The 12,871-nt window shown below is 66.5% G+C and overlaps 1 protein-coding gene across 1 annotated transcript; it reads left to right on the top strand.

The window, feature by feature from the left end:
- Window positions 1-8,946: 8,946 nt before the first annotated feature.
- Window positions 8,947-11,070, top strand: PRR35 (proline rich 35). Its single transcript, XM_060125258.1, has 2 exons — window positions 8,947-10,040; window positions 10,306-11,070. The coding sequence occupies exons 1-2, from the start codon at window positions 8,947-8,949 to the stop codon at window positions 10,925-10,927; spliced, it is 1,716 nt and encodes a 571-aa protein (XP_059981241.1). The 3' UTR covers window positions 10,928-11,070.
- Window positions 11,071-12,871: the final 1,801 nt, after the last annotated feature.

A 12,871-nucleotide genomic window follows, 5' to 3' on the forward strand; every position in this document is an offset into this window, starting at 1 on the left:
CTGCCTGCATCCCAGGAAGGACTGGGTATCCAGGTGGGACAGAGGCTCAGGCCAGACCCCGCAGTGGTTGGCGGACTGGTCCCCACGAAGCCTCAGAAGGACCGTATGTGTGCTCGGCTTTTCCCAGAGGCATCTGCGTTCAGGGTACCTGTCTGGATCCATCAGAGTCATGGACGGAGCAGAGGAGTGAGGGGCAGGAAGAAAAGTTTGTCTCCCGCAGGTGGTGGGGTCCTGTGCCCCCTCCCTCCTGTCCCATTTTACAGATGGCAGCCAGGACCAGGCACACAGCCTGCAGCCCCAGCCTGGGCTCCCAGGTTGGAACAGCGGCGGGCCCAGCCTCCTGGCCGAGAGGGGGGCTGGGGTGCAGAGGCCGCTCGGCGGGTGTAAGAGGCCTGTCACAGGCCAGCCTATCGTATGTGAAAGCAATTAAAGCCACCAGCAGTGTTGGCTCCAGGCGGGCCTCGGGCAGCAGGGGAGCTGCCACAACACATCTCCCCTCAGCACCCAGAGACGCCCGCCCTGCTGCACGGCTGCGCGGCCACGCCGGACCTTCTCCCGTGGGGTGGGGGCTGGGCTCCCCCGTCACTACTGGGACGTCCCGGGCAGCCTGAACCCGCGTTCCTCCAGCCCCAAGATGGCCTAGGAAGCGAGATCAGAGAGGTCTGGCAGGGGTCTCCACAGTGGGGTGGGGGCTGCATGCTCATCCTGTCGGCTGGCCTGGAGACCCCGGCTCACCCCAGCCAGCGCCCGCTCCCCTGGCACCCCTGCTCCAGCAGGGAGGGGCTGAGGGGAATGGGAGCTGGGGGCCCCCCGCGGTGGGGACGCAGCAGCTCATGGGAGGTGCTGGTGGGGGCTGAGGTGGGGGCCCGGCCAGGGGCCGGGGTAAGGGCTTGGGGCGGGGCGGCCACTGTGATGAGGTTCGAAGGAGGGGGAGCCGGCCTGCGGATTGGACTTGGCCTGCTGGGCCTTCGGCCTTCATCGGGTGGCACCTGGACCCAGGCCTGTGCGAGGGGTGGACGAGGGTCGGAAGAGGGCAAGCCGCCTCCACACCGCCCGGCCCCGCTCCCTGCCTCAGTCTCTGACCCTCCGGCCACAGGGGCCCTTCGTCCCGAGCCCACCCCCACTCCCCACAACCCTGGTCCCCTCCCCGTCTCTGCTGGGCCAGATCCCCCCACGACCCCCTTCCTGCCCCTCACCCAGGCCGCCTGGCTGCCCACCCGTTGGCCGCGGTGGCCTTCCTGAGGCGGGTGGTGCTGTGTTCTCACTTGTGAGGCATCCCTGTCAGAAGCACTTAGTGTACAAATTAGCCGCGGCCTCCCGCCTCCTCCGCACGGCTCTGGGCGCTGGGCTGACTCTCCCGCCTGCCCTGGGCGCCCACCCACGACGGAGCAGCAGGTCTGGTCCCGCTGACCACCTCCTCTCCCGGGCTCCTCTCTGGGCCCCCGACCTTGACCTAGACAGGGGTGACCGCAAGGGGCGGGTGTCTGGCGGGATGTCGGGGTCTCCCACTCCAGGCCCGGCACCTGCGTCTGCCCCGACTGGCAGGGTCAGTGTCAAGAACCGTGGGGGACAGACCCAGAGTACGCACAGGCTCTGCAGCCCCCGCCAACCCCGCCCGCTGGCCAGCCTGCCACTCAGGCAGGGAAAATCGCCTGTGACAGGCCCAGGAAGGCTGGGCCCCGGGGGCCGCGGAGGGACTTGCGCAGCTCCTCTTCCAACATATGGTTGCTGCCGGCCCCGGGCACTGCTCTGCCAGGGCAGCTCGGAAGCTGGGTGGGGGCTCTAGGTTGGGGCTCCGCGGCCTGAGCCATTCCTCCCACTCGCCTGGCCAGGCTGCTCCCTCAGTGATTGGAAAGGCCCCTGCCCCAGCTGGCATGCCTCTCATAGCGGAGAGCTCACTCCCGCTGCAGCCTCTCTTGGTGCCTCCAGAGAGCGTCCAGGAGCCTCTCCATCCCAGGGCCTGAGGCAGATGGAGGATCAGATCCCACCCCACCCCACCTCACCCCAGGGTGGCCGGCTAATCAAGCATGCAGGGAGCGCTGGCCGGGGTGACTTCCAGAGGAGGGAGCTAATTGGGGGAGGGGTGCAGTGAGCAGGTTTGGGACCAGAGGCCTCCTGGGGTCCCCGGTGCCCCGAGCCTCCCAGTCAATGCCCTTTCCCTCAGGGGGGCCCGCTCCACCCCACATCCCTGGACCAGCTTGGGCAGCACCCTCATACACTCCTTGGAGAATATCTGGGCCCTGCATGCGCCCGCCATGGGCCACACCGCCCACCCCTCAGAGGTTTATAGTGGAGTTCCCCAAACCTGCTTGCAGCCCTCTCTACACAGTCAGTCACCCAGCACCATCTCTCTGGCTCTGCTGCTCCCTCACAGACCTGCTGTGAACCTGCTGTGGCTCCCCAGTGCTCTCAGATTCACTGGACTCAGACTGGCACCCAGGGCCCTCAGGTGTGACCCTGCCCCTCTGTGGGTTTTTTGGGTTTTTAAAAATTATTTATGTGGCTGCACTGGGTCTTAGTTGTAGCATGCAGGATCTAGTTCCCTGACCAGGGCCCCCCTGCGTGGGGAGCTCAGAGTCTTAACCACTGGACCACCAGGGAAGTCCCAACCCTGCCCCTTTGGACCAAGCTGTGGGTCCCTGAGGCCACCTCAGATGGGCAAGGAGAAGGAAGTGCCAAGGACAACTCACACTGGCCTGTGGAGGGGCCCTCAGACACTCAGGGGGCTGCCATGTGTCCCAGAGCTCATCAGTGAGAGGGTGAACATGAGCCGTGGCCATCATCCTGCATGGCACTGACCCCTCCCAGGGGCTCCCAAACCCTGCCTAGAGGCTCTACCACCGTCCCTCTACCCACGGGGCAAGCAGAGGCTGGCCCAGCCCCGACACCTGTCCTGGTGAGTCCGTGTGTGGACACTGAGGGGAGGAGACAGACCTGCCCTGGGCATTGCACCGCCATCCCCCTGCCTTCCCTGGACCCACTGTCTGTCCAGCCCACGTGCCCCTGGCGCACAAGTACCAGCATTAATGGAGGTGACAGGCGGGCGGCCTTGGGCAAGGAGGCAGAGGATGTTAATGGCCACAATGCCTCTGGCTGGGGGCAGAGAGAGGGGCTGCATGTCCCCACCCCACCCTGCACCAGGACAAGCTGAGGAGAGAAGACTGCTCCCTAGGACCCCACTGGTGCCAGAAGCACCCAGAGACCAGGTCTTCCACCATCCAATCTGCAGACAAGGGGACTGATGCCAAGGAGCCTGGGCAGGGGTTTCAGGGCTCAGGTCACATGGGGGACCAAGCCCCAAAGCTCGGGGATCCCTGACACTGCCTCAGGGAGCAGGGGCCACCTCCCTGGGCCCAAGCTTTCCCCAACATGTTGCAGGGTGGGGTCCAGTGGGTGGAAAGTGGGACGGGCCCCAGGCACACTGTGCCAGCTGTGAGGGAGCAGATGTGCCTGGGGGTGCCTCAGGCGGACAGCACGGGGGCACAGGGGCTGGCACTGCTGTCCGGCCTCGCCTGGCTGCAGACCGGCAGTCAGTGCACCTGCTGGGCTGACCTGACTCGCACCCCCGTGTACAGGCCATTAGGCTGCAGCCATGGCCAAGCTCTCGGGACCCCTGGGGCAAGTTCAGGGCCCACCTGCACCCCTGGCAAGACCCCTCCTGGAAGCCCAGTCGTGCCTCTAAGGTGCTGAGCCCCTTGGAGATGCCGACACCTCTCCTCCCACCCAGACTTCTGGAAAGGCCCATCCACAGAGGCGGCCTCCACGGCTTCTTCTGAGCTGCCCTCCCTGGACTCCTGCTTTTCCCAACATGCTGAGGCCTGGCCGCCTCCCCTCTCTCCGGTGCTCCTTGGTCACCTGGCTTCACTGGGCTGTCCCTTCCGCACCCTGAGAGGCCCCTCCCTTCCCTTGGAGGACGGTAACACCCTCCAACCTGCCCGCCCCCTGTGCTGGCAGCATGGCCTCCCCAGACCCTCAGAGGAGTCAGCAGTGCAGGGCCAGGAAGCACAGAGCCGTCCCTGAGACCCCCACCCCCACTGGCTCCGGGTGACCTGTGCCCCCTGCCCTCTCTGGGCAGTGCCCAAGATAGGGGCCTGGGCCCGGCTGAGTATGTCCGGAGTGGGGTCTGTGTGCAGAAGGAGCAGGCCTCCCGGCCCCCACTCTCCACAGGGCTGCTGGCGTGACGACCGCTCAAGCTGTCTCCCGGCCTGGGGCTGCCTGCACGGTCAGCTGGTCAGCTGGGCCAGGCCAGGCGGGCAGAAAGGAAAAGGCTGGTGGGCTCTGCCACCCACAGCAGTCCTCCAGGCCCCCGCTCTGCCCTGTGGACTTTACGGGGAGAAATGGGGTCCCCCAGGTTGTGTCAGAGAAGGTGGCACTGAGCAGTCACCCTCACATCAGTGTCCTTGCACTGGGCACCCCCAGGACATGGCACCCTGCTCCTTACAGATGTCTGTCGTGGCTGACCAGAGCCCCAACAACTGGGCCATAGCCTCTCACCCTCCTGCACAGCTGGGGAAACTGAGGCCAGGTTCACAGGGCCCAGGAGGCACTAGACTCTGGACCTAGTGTTCTCCATCCCACAGACCCCTACTGGATACTCCTTTTTTCCCCAAAGCACCCCAGCCCCCCAAGCTGAGCTTGAGATACCCCAGGAGCCTGTAGCTGAGCCTACAGGGAAGGCCAAGTAGACAGGGGGACCTCTGTGCCTCCACAGAGTGGGCCTGGGGCAGCACACACCCCTCCGACGGCAGACCCCACCCCATGCCTGAGATGGCACACCGCTCATCTCTGGGTTAAGTCACCTTCCCCTGAACAAAGGCAAAAATTTCTTGAGAAACGTGACTGGCCTGTCTTGAGTATCTGTGTCCACTTCTGGAATGGTCCTGGCTGATCAGATGAACTTCCGCTAGGACCCAGCTGAGAAGTGGGCTCCAGACTGTTAAGTCTGGACAGTTTGGGGATCAACATGGAGTCTAGTACCCTGGGAGGTGGGGCTGGGAGCAGCTCTGGCCGTGAGGACATTAGGGGCGGGAGTTTTCTGGTGGGCCCTTTCCCAGGCCCCGCCTCATTCACCCGGGTCCTCCCAGGAGGGACAGCCAGTGGAGAGGAGTCCTGCCAACAGCAGGCAGATGCAGCCCTCCTTGGGTACCTGCCAGGGGAGTGAGGAGTGGGGGCTGGGGGGTGATGCTTCTAGAAAGGGGGAGTGAGTGCATGTGACCCTCTTTCTGAGCCGGTGGCCGTCAGTGGGCAGGACAGAGGTTTGGGGGTGCAGACCCATTCAGCCTCCTGTTTGGAGAAGAGGGAAGGGTACTGCAGGCAAGTCTTGGCCAGAAAAGGAGGCTTGCTCCGCCGTGTGTGCTGGGCTCTGCTGCCGGCTCTCTGCTGCAGCCCTCCGCGAGCTAAGTTCTGTCCCCTCTCGGGCTGGGCTGCAGCCCTCCCCAGGCTGGCTCTGTTCTCCAAGGTCCCCCTGTCCCGGGGCTCAGCCCAGAGGCCCTGGCTCAGGCGGAGGGGCTGTCAGGGGCCAGAGCCCTGCCCTGACGGATGAGTGCTGACGGCCCCACTCCCTGCGTCCTCGGCCGCTGACACCCCATCACACTGCTGCGGGGACCCCGGGAGACCTGGCTGCCTCTGCGCACCCCCGCGGCAGCCTGCAGGCGACGGGGGCGGGGACGGTGCCAGGAGCCCCTCATTCGGCAGCACACCTGCGTCTCCACTCTCGGCTCCGCCGCGACGCTACCCGTCCCTGCCCTGCTCTGGTGGCGCCACTGGTGTCACCGGCCACGGCTCCATCCAGGAGTTGTCGGCGCGGCGGAGACTGCTGAGCGGGTCCCGGGCGCGCGAGGCCGGTGAGTGCGCGGAGGGGGCGACTGTGGGCAGGGAAGTGGGAGAGACGGGGGGGTGCACCTGAGGTGGCCGGTGGGAGACCGCTTCCGGCGCTCGCGCCCCCACCCCCACCGCGAGCCCGGGTCGGAGGTCGCTGCGCCCCCCGGAGCCCGGCGCCGTGGCGCACGCGCGGCCGCTCCCGCCGCCAACTTCTGTAGGTGCGAGTCGGCGTCGGGGGGACGCGGTCCGTGGCGGAGGCTTCGGGGACTCGCTGCCTAGTGAGTGACCGCAGACCGCGTGGGGGCCCCTCCTCAGTTTCCCAGGCCGGAGTCCGAGTTGCGCCCCGAGAGCTTGTGCGGGTCCCGCGGGGTGCGGGGTCGCGGCAGGCGCCGGGCGGGGAGGGGCGCCGGGGGGGCGGGAAGTTCCCGCGGGGTCCCGGGGCCACGCGCTGACTTATCGGGGCGCCGCAGGTTCTGCTCCGTCCGGGGCGCAGGTACGGCGGGCACGGGGCGGCGGCGGGTCGGAAGTTTGGGGGCTGCGCGGGGCCCGGCAGGGCGTGAGGGGCGCCGGGGTGGCGGGACGCCAAGCTTGTCGGGGCGCGGGCGGGGCAACCCCAGTCCCCACGTCCCCCACTTAGCGGCGTCCAGGCTCGGCGCACCGGGACCATCAGGGCGCAGCAGCCCCATCCTTGTAGGAGGGCGCCCTCCGGGCTCGGCTGTGGAGGGAAGGGGGGAGGGAGTTGGGGTCTCGACTTCAGCCGAGGAGGAGCCTGGTCACCTCCTCTGCACCACGCCCTGTGGGGTGCTCCCAAGTCCCAAGGGCGCCAGCCGGGATGGGTGAGCTATAATCAATCCCCTGGTGGCTGGTGGTGGCTCCAAGCACTGGGTGCCCCCTCTCCCACCCTGGGGTGAGGCCTCCTGCGCCTGGCCTGCCACCAGTTCTGCCCCAGCCAGGGAAAGGTTAGTGGGACCAGGTGTATGCGCAGGCACACTGCGGGTGCAGGCCGCCCTGGGCACACGCACCCAGTCACGGGTTGGGACACATGTGCGAATGAATGTGCCTTTGGGGGTGTGTGCTGCTGTCTGGGGGTGTCTTCTGCTTGTGCACAAGCACGCTGGGCAGGTGCCAGGTGTTCTCTGGGCCCCTGTGGGGTCAGCAGGTGCTGAGATGGCTCCCAACCAAGCCCCCCCACCCCAAGCCAGGTGACTGATCTGAAGCGGGAGCACAGGAGGGGCCCCTCGCCCCCTTAGTCCAGAGGCCTAGGAGGAGCCCCCCCAGTTCAGGGGTCTGGCTGGGAAGTGGGGTGGGTGGTGGCACGAGGCAACACAGCTGTGTGGCTCCCAGGGCTGGGTGATCGATGGCCCCAGCACAGCCGCCTCCGTCTCCAGAGCACACACACCCATTTGTCATCTGTATCTTGGGGGGGTGAGGGGCAGGGATGGGGCCTGCCTCTGCACCCACCACCAAGTCCAGGGAGTGTCTGCAGCCCCTAAGGGAGCCCCAGTTCCTCTCCTGGGCACAGCCGCCTCCTCCCAACCATGCACTCCTCTTGGAGCCCTGTCCCCTCCCCGATGTGGACATCCCTGCACAAGCTAGTCACTTAGCCTCTGCTCACCCTGCCCTCCACACTCTAGCCATGGCCATGCCAACCCCACCTCCACAGGGCCCATCTGGACAGGCAGCCCTCTCCACCCCTGTGGCTGTTTCCATAATGGGGGTGCCCATCCAGTGTTTGGGGGCAGCAGACATGACTGCCTGCCATGTACAGAGCCCGAAGGCCAGTGGGGAGGACGGCCTGCTCCCAAAGGCTGCCCAGCTACCCCAGCCCTGCCCTGCTCAGTGCCCTGGCCGTCCCTGAACCCCGGGAGCAGGGCAAGTGTACATGTGTCTACATCCGTGAGTGACTGTGACCCTGTGTGTCCTCGGGTGTGCGTGTGTGTGTGTGCATGCACCCTGTGCCTGTTCACACCCCAGCCGTGCCGAGTGCATTCATGTGTACAGTGACCCCGTCCACTCTGAGTGGAGTGTGAGCCTCGTGTGCCTGGGCCCCTTGCATTTTGGTGGCCGCCCTGCTCTCTGTTCCGAGTCAGCCCAGCCGTGCAGAGGTGGTCCCTCCAGGCGCTGAGTGAGGAGGGCTCAGCGGGAGCTGTACGCTTGTGTGCACACACTCGCTGAGCACCCGGCTGAGGCGCACACTGGGGCGGTGGACAGCCCAGGTGGCAGCCCAGATGGAGTGCAGAGCGGCTTCTGAGCAAGCGTGCGGGGGCATGGGGAGAGGAGGGTCTTGGCCAAGCTCGGCCGCTGCAGGCTCGGCTGCCGACCTGCCGGCAGCCACCCAGATGGAGCCAGGCTGAGCAGGTGGCTGTGCCGTGAGGCCATGCTGGACATCCACGCCCCCCAGCCTGGCCTGGCCCATGCAAGGCTGGCCCCCTCAGAGACCACAGTGCCCACCCGACGCCCTGCAGAGCAGGGACACTGTGTAAACAGGCGCTCAGAACCTCTGCTGGTTTCTCATCTCACGGCTCTTATCCTGGCTTTCCCGCGGGCAGGAAAGTCTCTGGAGGGGTTAAGACAAGGAAGGGCCGTGTCCCCAGGAGTGAGTCTGGTCATACTTGGCTTCCTCCAGTCACTCACCCAGTGCCTGTGGGGTAGACGGAGACCCGGGCTCTGCTGGTGTGGGGGAGATGGGCGTGGATGGAATCACACCAGAAATGGGCCTGCTGGGGACTGGCCAGGCCTGAGGGGAGAGATGTGTGTAGGGTCAACCAATAAAGTACAGGACTTAAGCTTTAATTTCGGATGAACAACAAATAATTTTTTTAGTGCACATTCCAAATATTGGCTAGGTCATACTTATACTAAAAAAGTATTTCCCGTTTACCCGAGTCCCATTTACCTGGGCATCCTGCATTTTTTCTGCCGTGTGTCTGCTGACCCTACAGAGAGTGAGGCAGGGAGGCCACTTCTGCTGGCAGAGGCCAGGGAGGGGGGGGCGGGTGCCGGTGCCTGGATGCTTAGCCTTGAGCTGTGACGGAGGGGAGGGGGCATCGGCCGGGGCGGCTGGCAATGACCGAGGCCCTGTCCGCAGGTGGCCATGGGGCCGGGGCTTGCCCGTTAGCAGCTGCCATGTCCGGAGAGGCAGGCTCATGCCGCCTGGGCCCCGGGGCACGGGCCCGGGCAAGGAAGCCTAAGAAGCCACACTATATCCCACGGCCCTGGGGCAAACCCTACAACTACAAGTGCTTCCAGTGCCCTTTCACCTGCCTGGAGAAGTCCCACCTCTACAACCACATGAAGTACAGCCTCTGTAAGGACTCCCTCTCCCTCCTGCTGGACTCCCCCGACTGGGCCTGCCGCCGGGCATCGGCCGCATCCCGGCCACGTGCACCCACCCCAGGCCACCCCGCGGATTCCTCGGACCCCATGGACCCCAGCGGCCGGCCCCAAGGAGCGCTGGACACTTCCGCCACGCCCGACCACATGGTCACCGATGTCCTCTCCCTGCGCCGCTGGGTTGGGGGCCCCAGGCCAGGGGCCGAGGGGTCCCCAGAGACACTGCTCCCTGAGGCCAGGGACTCCCAGAAGGGTGCAAGCCTCGGTGGCCTCCTGGCCGAGTCGTGGAAGCCGGGGAGGGGTGGGGGCCCGAGGAGCACGTCCGGGGTGGACGTGCCTGCCACGGGCCCTGAGAGCAGTGTCCCCTGCTACCCCCCGCCCACCCCCGGGGAGTTCCCTGAGGCCCAGAGCCTCCACCTGTCCCTGCTGGGCGTCAACTACCCTCTCGGCCCGGGCCTCTTTTCCTACCTGGGGCCCTCCCTGGCCGCTGCCGCCCACGTGCCCTTCCTGGCCTCAGCCAGCCCCCTACTGCCCCCGGCCACTGCCTTCCCTGCCCCACAGCCCCCAGAGCGCCCGGCCCTGGTCCCTCGCCTGTACTACCCCCTGCTCCTGGAGCACAGCCTGGGGCTACCGGCAGGCAAGACTGCCCTTGCCAAGCCCTCCGCCCCCCCCAAAGGGCCCCCCGAGACTCTGGTCCCTGGGCTGCTGAAGTTGCCAGTGCCTGGGCTGGGTGGGCCCTGGCCCCGTGGTGCTCTCAGGGACCCAGGGAAGGAGGGGGGGCTGGAGCGGGCTGCCCAGAGCGACCCCAAGAGGAAGCTCGCCCTGGGAGGCAGGCCAGAAGCCCCACAGGACCCCTGCAGCAGGATGAAATTCAGTTCCCAGAGCAGGTGGGTGTCAGGGGCCCCAGTCGTGGGGGTGTTAGGAGAGGTGGGAAGAGGGCTGGGGGGGAGGGTGGCTGGGCCCCCAGCTGGAGCTCAGTCACCAGGAATAGGGGCTTCAGGCCGCAGAGGGGAGACTGAGACCAGAGAGCCAAACTGTCCTTCCTTCTGGGGTTCCGAGGCCCTAGGCCAGGGCGCCAGGCTGGACAGGGGCGTGAAGGGGGTGGGGCACTGTGTGCGCAGTACAGCCTCCTGACTGGCTTCTGCCCCCCAGCCTGAGGACCGGCCCCTCCGTGATGCTGTGGCCTGAGGACAAGGAGCTAAGTGACCTTGAGAGCCCTGGTCCTGCGGCCCCCCTGCCCCAGCAACCGCTGGGCCTGTTGCTGGGGGGCCCTGGGCACGTGGGCGAGGACCTGACTCGGGCCCTTGGTGACTGTGCCAGGGTGGAACAGCGCCTGGGCCAGTTGGCGCCTGCTGGGGGCCTGGCCCCGCGGCCTCTGCGGGAGCAGCTGGGGAAGATCCGCCGGGAGCTGCTCACCATCCACCAGGCGCTGGAGCGGGCCGTGCGGCCACCTGACACTCCCCTCGACCTCTCTGTGAAACGGGCACCCACCAAGGGGCATGAGGTGCCCCCAGGGCTCTGGGGGCAGCCGGAGCTGGGCCCCATGCTGGTCCGGGGGACCCCCAAGCCACCCGGCATGCTGGCAGCCCAGCCTCTGTCCAGCCACACCACCAAGTGTGAGGCTGACTCCAGTGTCCCTCCACCGGGTCTTCCCCTCCAGGCCCCAGAGGACCCTGTCCTTCCTGGCAGCTGGGGCACCCGTGGTGGGCCTGGGGGCTCCTGGCCCCCTGAGGCTGTCCCTGGCCTGCAGAACCCCACGGGTGCCGAGGTCTGACCACAGCCCCTGCTGCCATCTCTGTCCTTAACAGACAGGGGCCCTTCTCCAACCCCATGCCTGCTGCCTGGCCCCACACCTGCCCCAGCATGCCCGTGGACAGACCCCACCCGCCATGGCCATACCCGTCTCTGGGGCCACACAAGTACAGCAGAGGGTCGTGGCTCTTTAGTGATCACAGTTGTGGACATTAAAATGGAAACCACCTTCACACCCCGTCTGGGCCTCCTTCATCCCTCGCTGGTCTAGCGTCACCTTCTGCAGAGATGTCCCCAGACTGAGCGTCAGGGGGGCAGTGTCCAGACCTCCTCTTGTGGACTGGGCCCTCCCTGGGGGGCCGGAGTCTGGGGAGAGAGTGGGGAGCTTTCTATGGGGGGGGCAGAGTGGGGCGGGGGGAGGCAGGTAGGTGTGCACGGTCTCAGCCCTGGTCAGGCCTGTGTTTCTGCACATGGGCTGTGGGCAGGGACCCCTGGACATGCTTCAGCCCCCATCTGGCAGGACAGGCCTAATGTCAGATTCATGCAGGAGGCCGCTCCCTCTGTGGTTCAACGGTGCCCCCACATTCTGTGGCCCAGGGCTGTTCGCCCAGCGTGGCCTCCGCTGGGCCCCTGCCAGCCCCTGCAGCCACGATAGGCATCGGTGGCCTTCACAGCTCGCTGCCTCCCTCCCAGCGCGACCAGACTTGGCTTTTCCCACAGGCGGGGGTGGGGGGTGGGGGGCAGGCGGGGAGGGGTGCCCGGGGGACCCTCGGACCCAGCGAATCACTTCTGTTCCTGGGAGCTGGCCGCACCTCCACGCCCACCCAGCAATGGCCCCAGGGAGGGCAGTTCCTGCCTGTGCCTGGCTCCCCACGCTGGGCCAGCCGGGCTGGGGCCAGTCGGATCAGGACCTGCGGCCGCCCCATTAACCGCACCGGTAGCAGATAGCATCGCCGCCCGCCCCTCCGCAGTGTCCAGAGCTGGGGTGCAGGCGGTCAGGTAGGGAGTGCTGTGGGTCACAGACACGGCTGACCCCCACCTTCCAGGGGCTTCCTGGAGGGGCTGTGGGCTGAGTCAGGCGGTGTCTGGAGAATCCCCAGGTCCTGAGTCTGAGGGAGACCCACCCCACCTTGACCTCCCGTTAGCACCCCTACCTGGCTACCGCACCCCGACTTCTTATCACCCAATGGACAGACATAAGCCTGACCCTGCTGGCAGGCTGGTGCAGGAACAGGATCAGAGAGACAGGACCCAACCTGTCTAGTCTGTGGGGGTGCAAGATGCAGCCCCTGGAGACCCCCGCCCTGGACTCTGGTGAGTGACCCAGCCAGCAGGTTGGGGGCACAGCCCCTTCCCCCAGGTCCTGAGATTTCAGTCCTGCTGGAGGACGGAGGCGGTGCTGTCTCCTGAGACAGCAGGTGGTGGAGGCCCTGGGCCCCCTGGGGAGGGTGGGCTGAGAGGACCGTGAGTGCAACCAGCTGTGCAGGGGTGAAGAATGTCCCAGAGGCCAGAGTAAAGGCCCCGAGGCAGGAATGTGGCAGCACTGGAAGGTACGTGGTGGGGTCAGCAGCTGAGTGATTGGACTCCTTAGAGCTTCCTTGGGTGCTGCTCAAAGGTGGCCCAGCCAGAGCTCTGCCTCCCTGCCCCCCTTCCCCCCTTCCCCCCCTCCTCTGCCAGGTGGCTCCTCCCACCCCCTCAGGCTCTGGTTTCCAACAACAGAGCACGAGCCCCCCCAGGTAGGAGACCCCTCCCCACAGCCAGAGAGGCCTAGGAAAGGACTCCTGCTTCACCCCTCAGGAGTTGGAAGTCTCCAAGGGCTGTGTGGGGCAATGGGCAGGGGCTTGGGCTGCCCCCAACAAGGGCCACTTTCCCTGTCTGGAGAAAAGGTTCTATGGGCGGAGGCGTTTGAGAAACACTGCTCATCTGTCACCCCTCCCCCCACCTCGGACACCTAGACGCCCCTGAG

This window comes from Lagenorhynchus albirostris, chromosome 15 (assembly GCF_949774975.1).
Source record: "Lagenorhynchus albirostris chromosome 15, mLagAlb1.1, whole genome shotgun sequence".
Classification (NCBI taxonomy): domain Eukaryota; kingdom Metazoa; phylum Chordata; class Mammalia; order Artiodactyla; family Delphinidae; genus Lagenorhynchus; species Lagenorhynchus albirostris.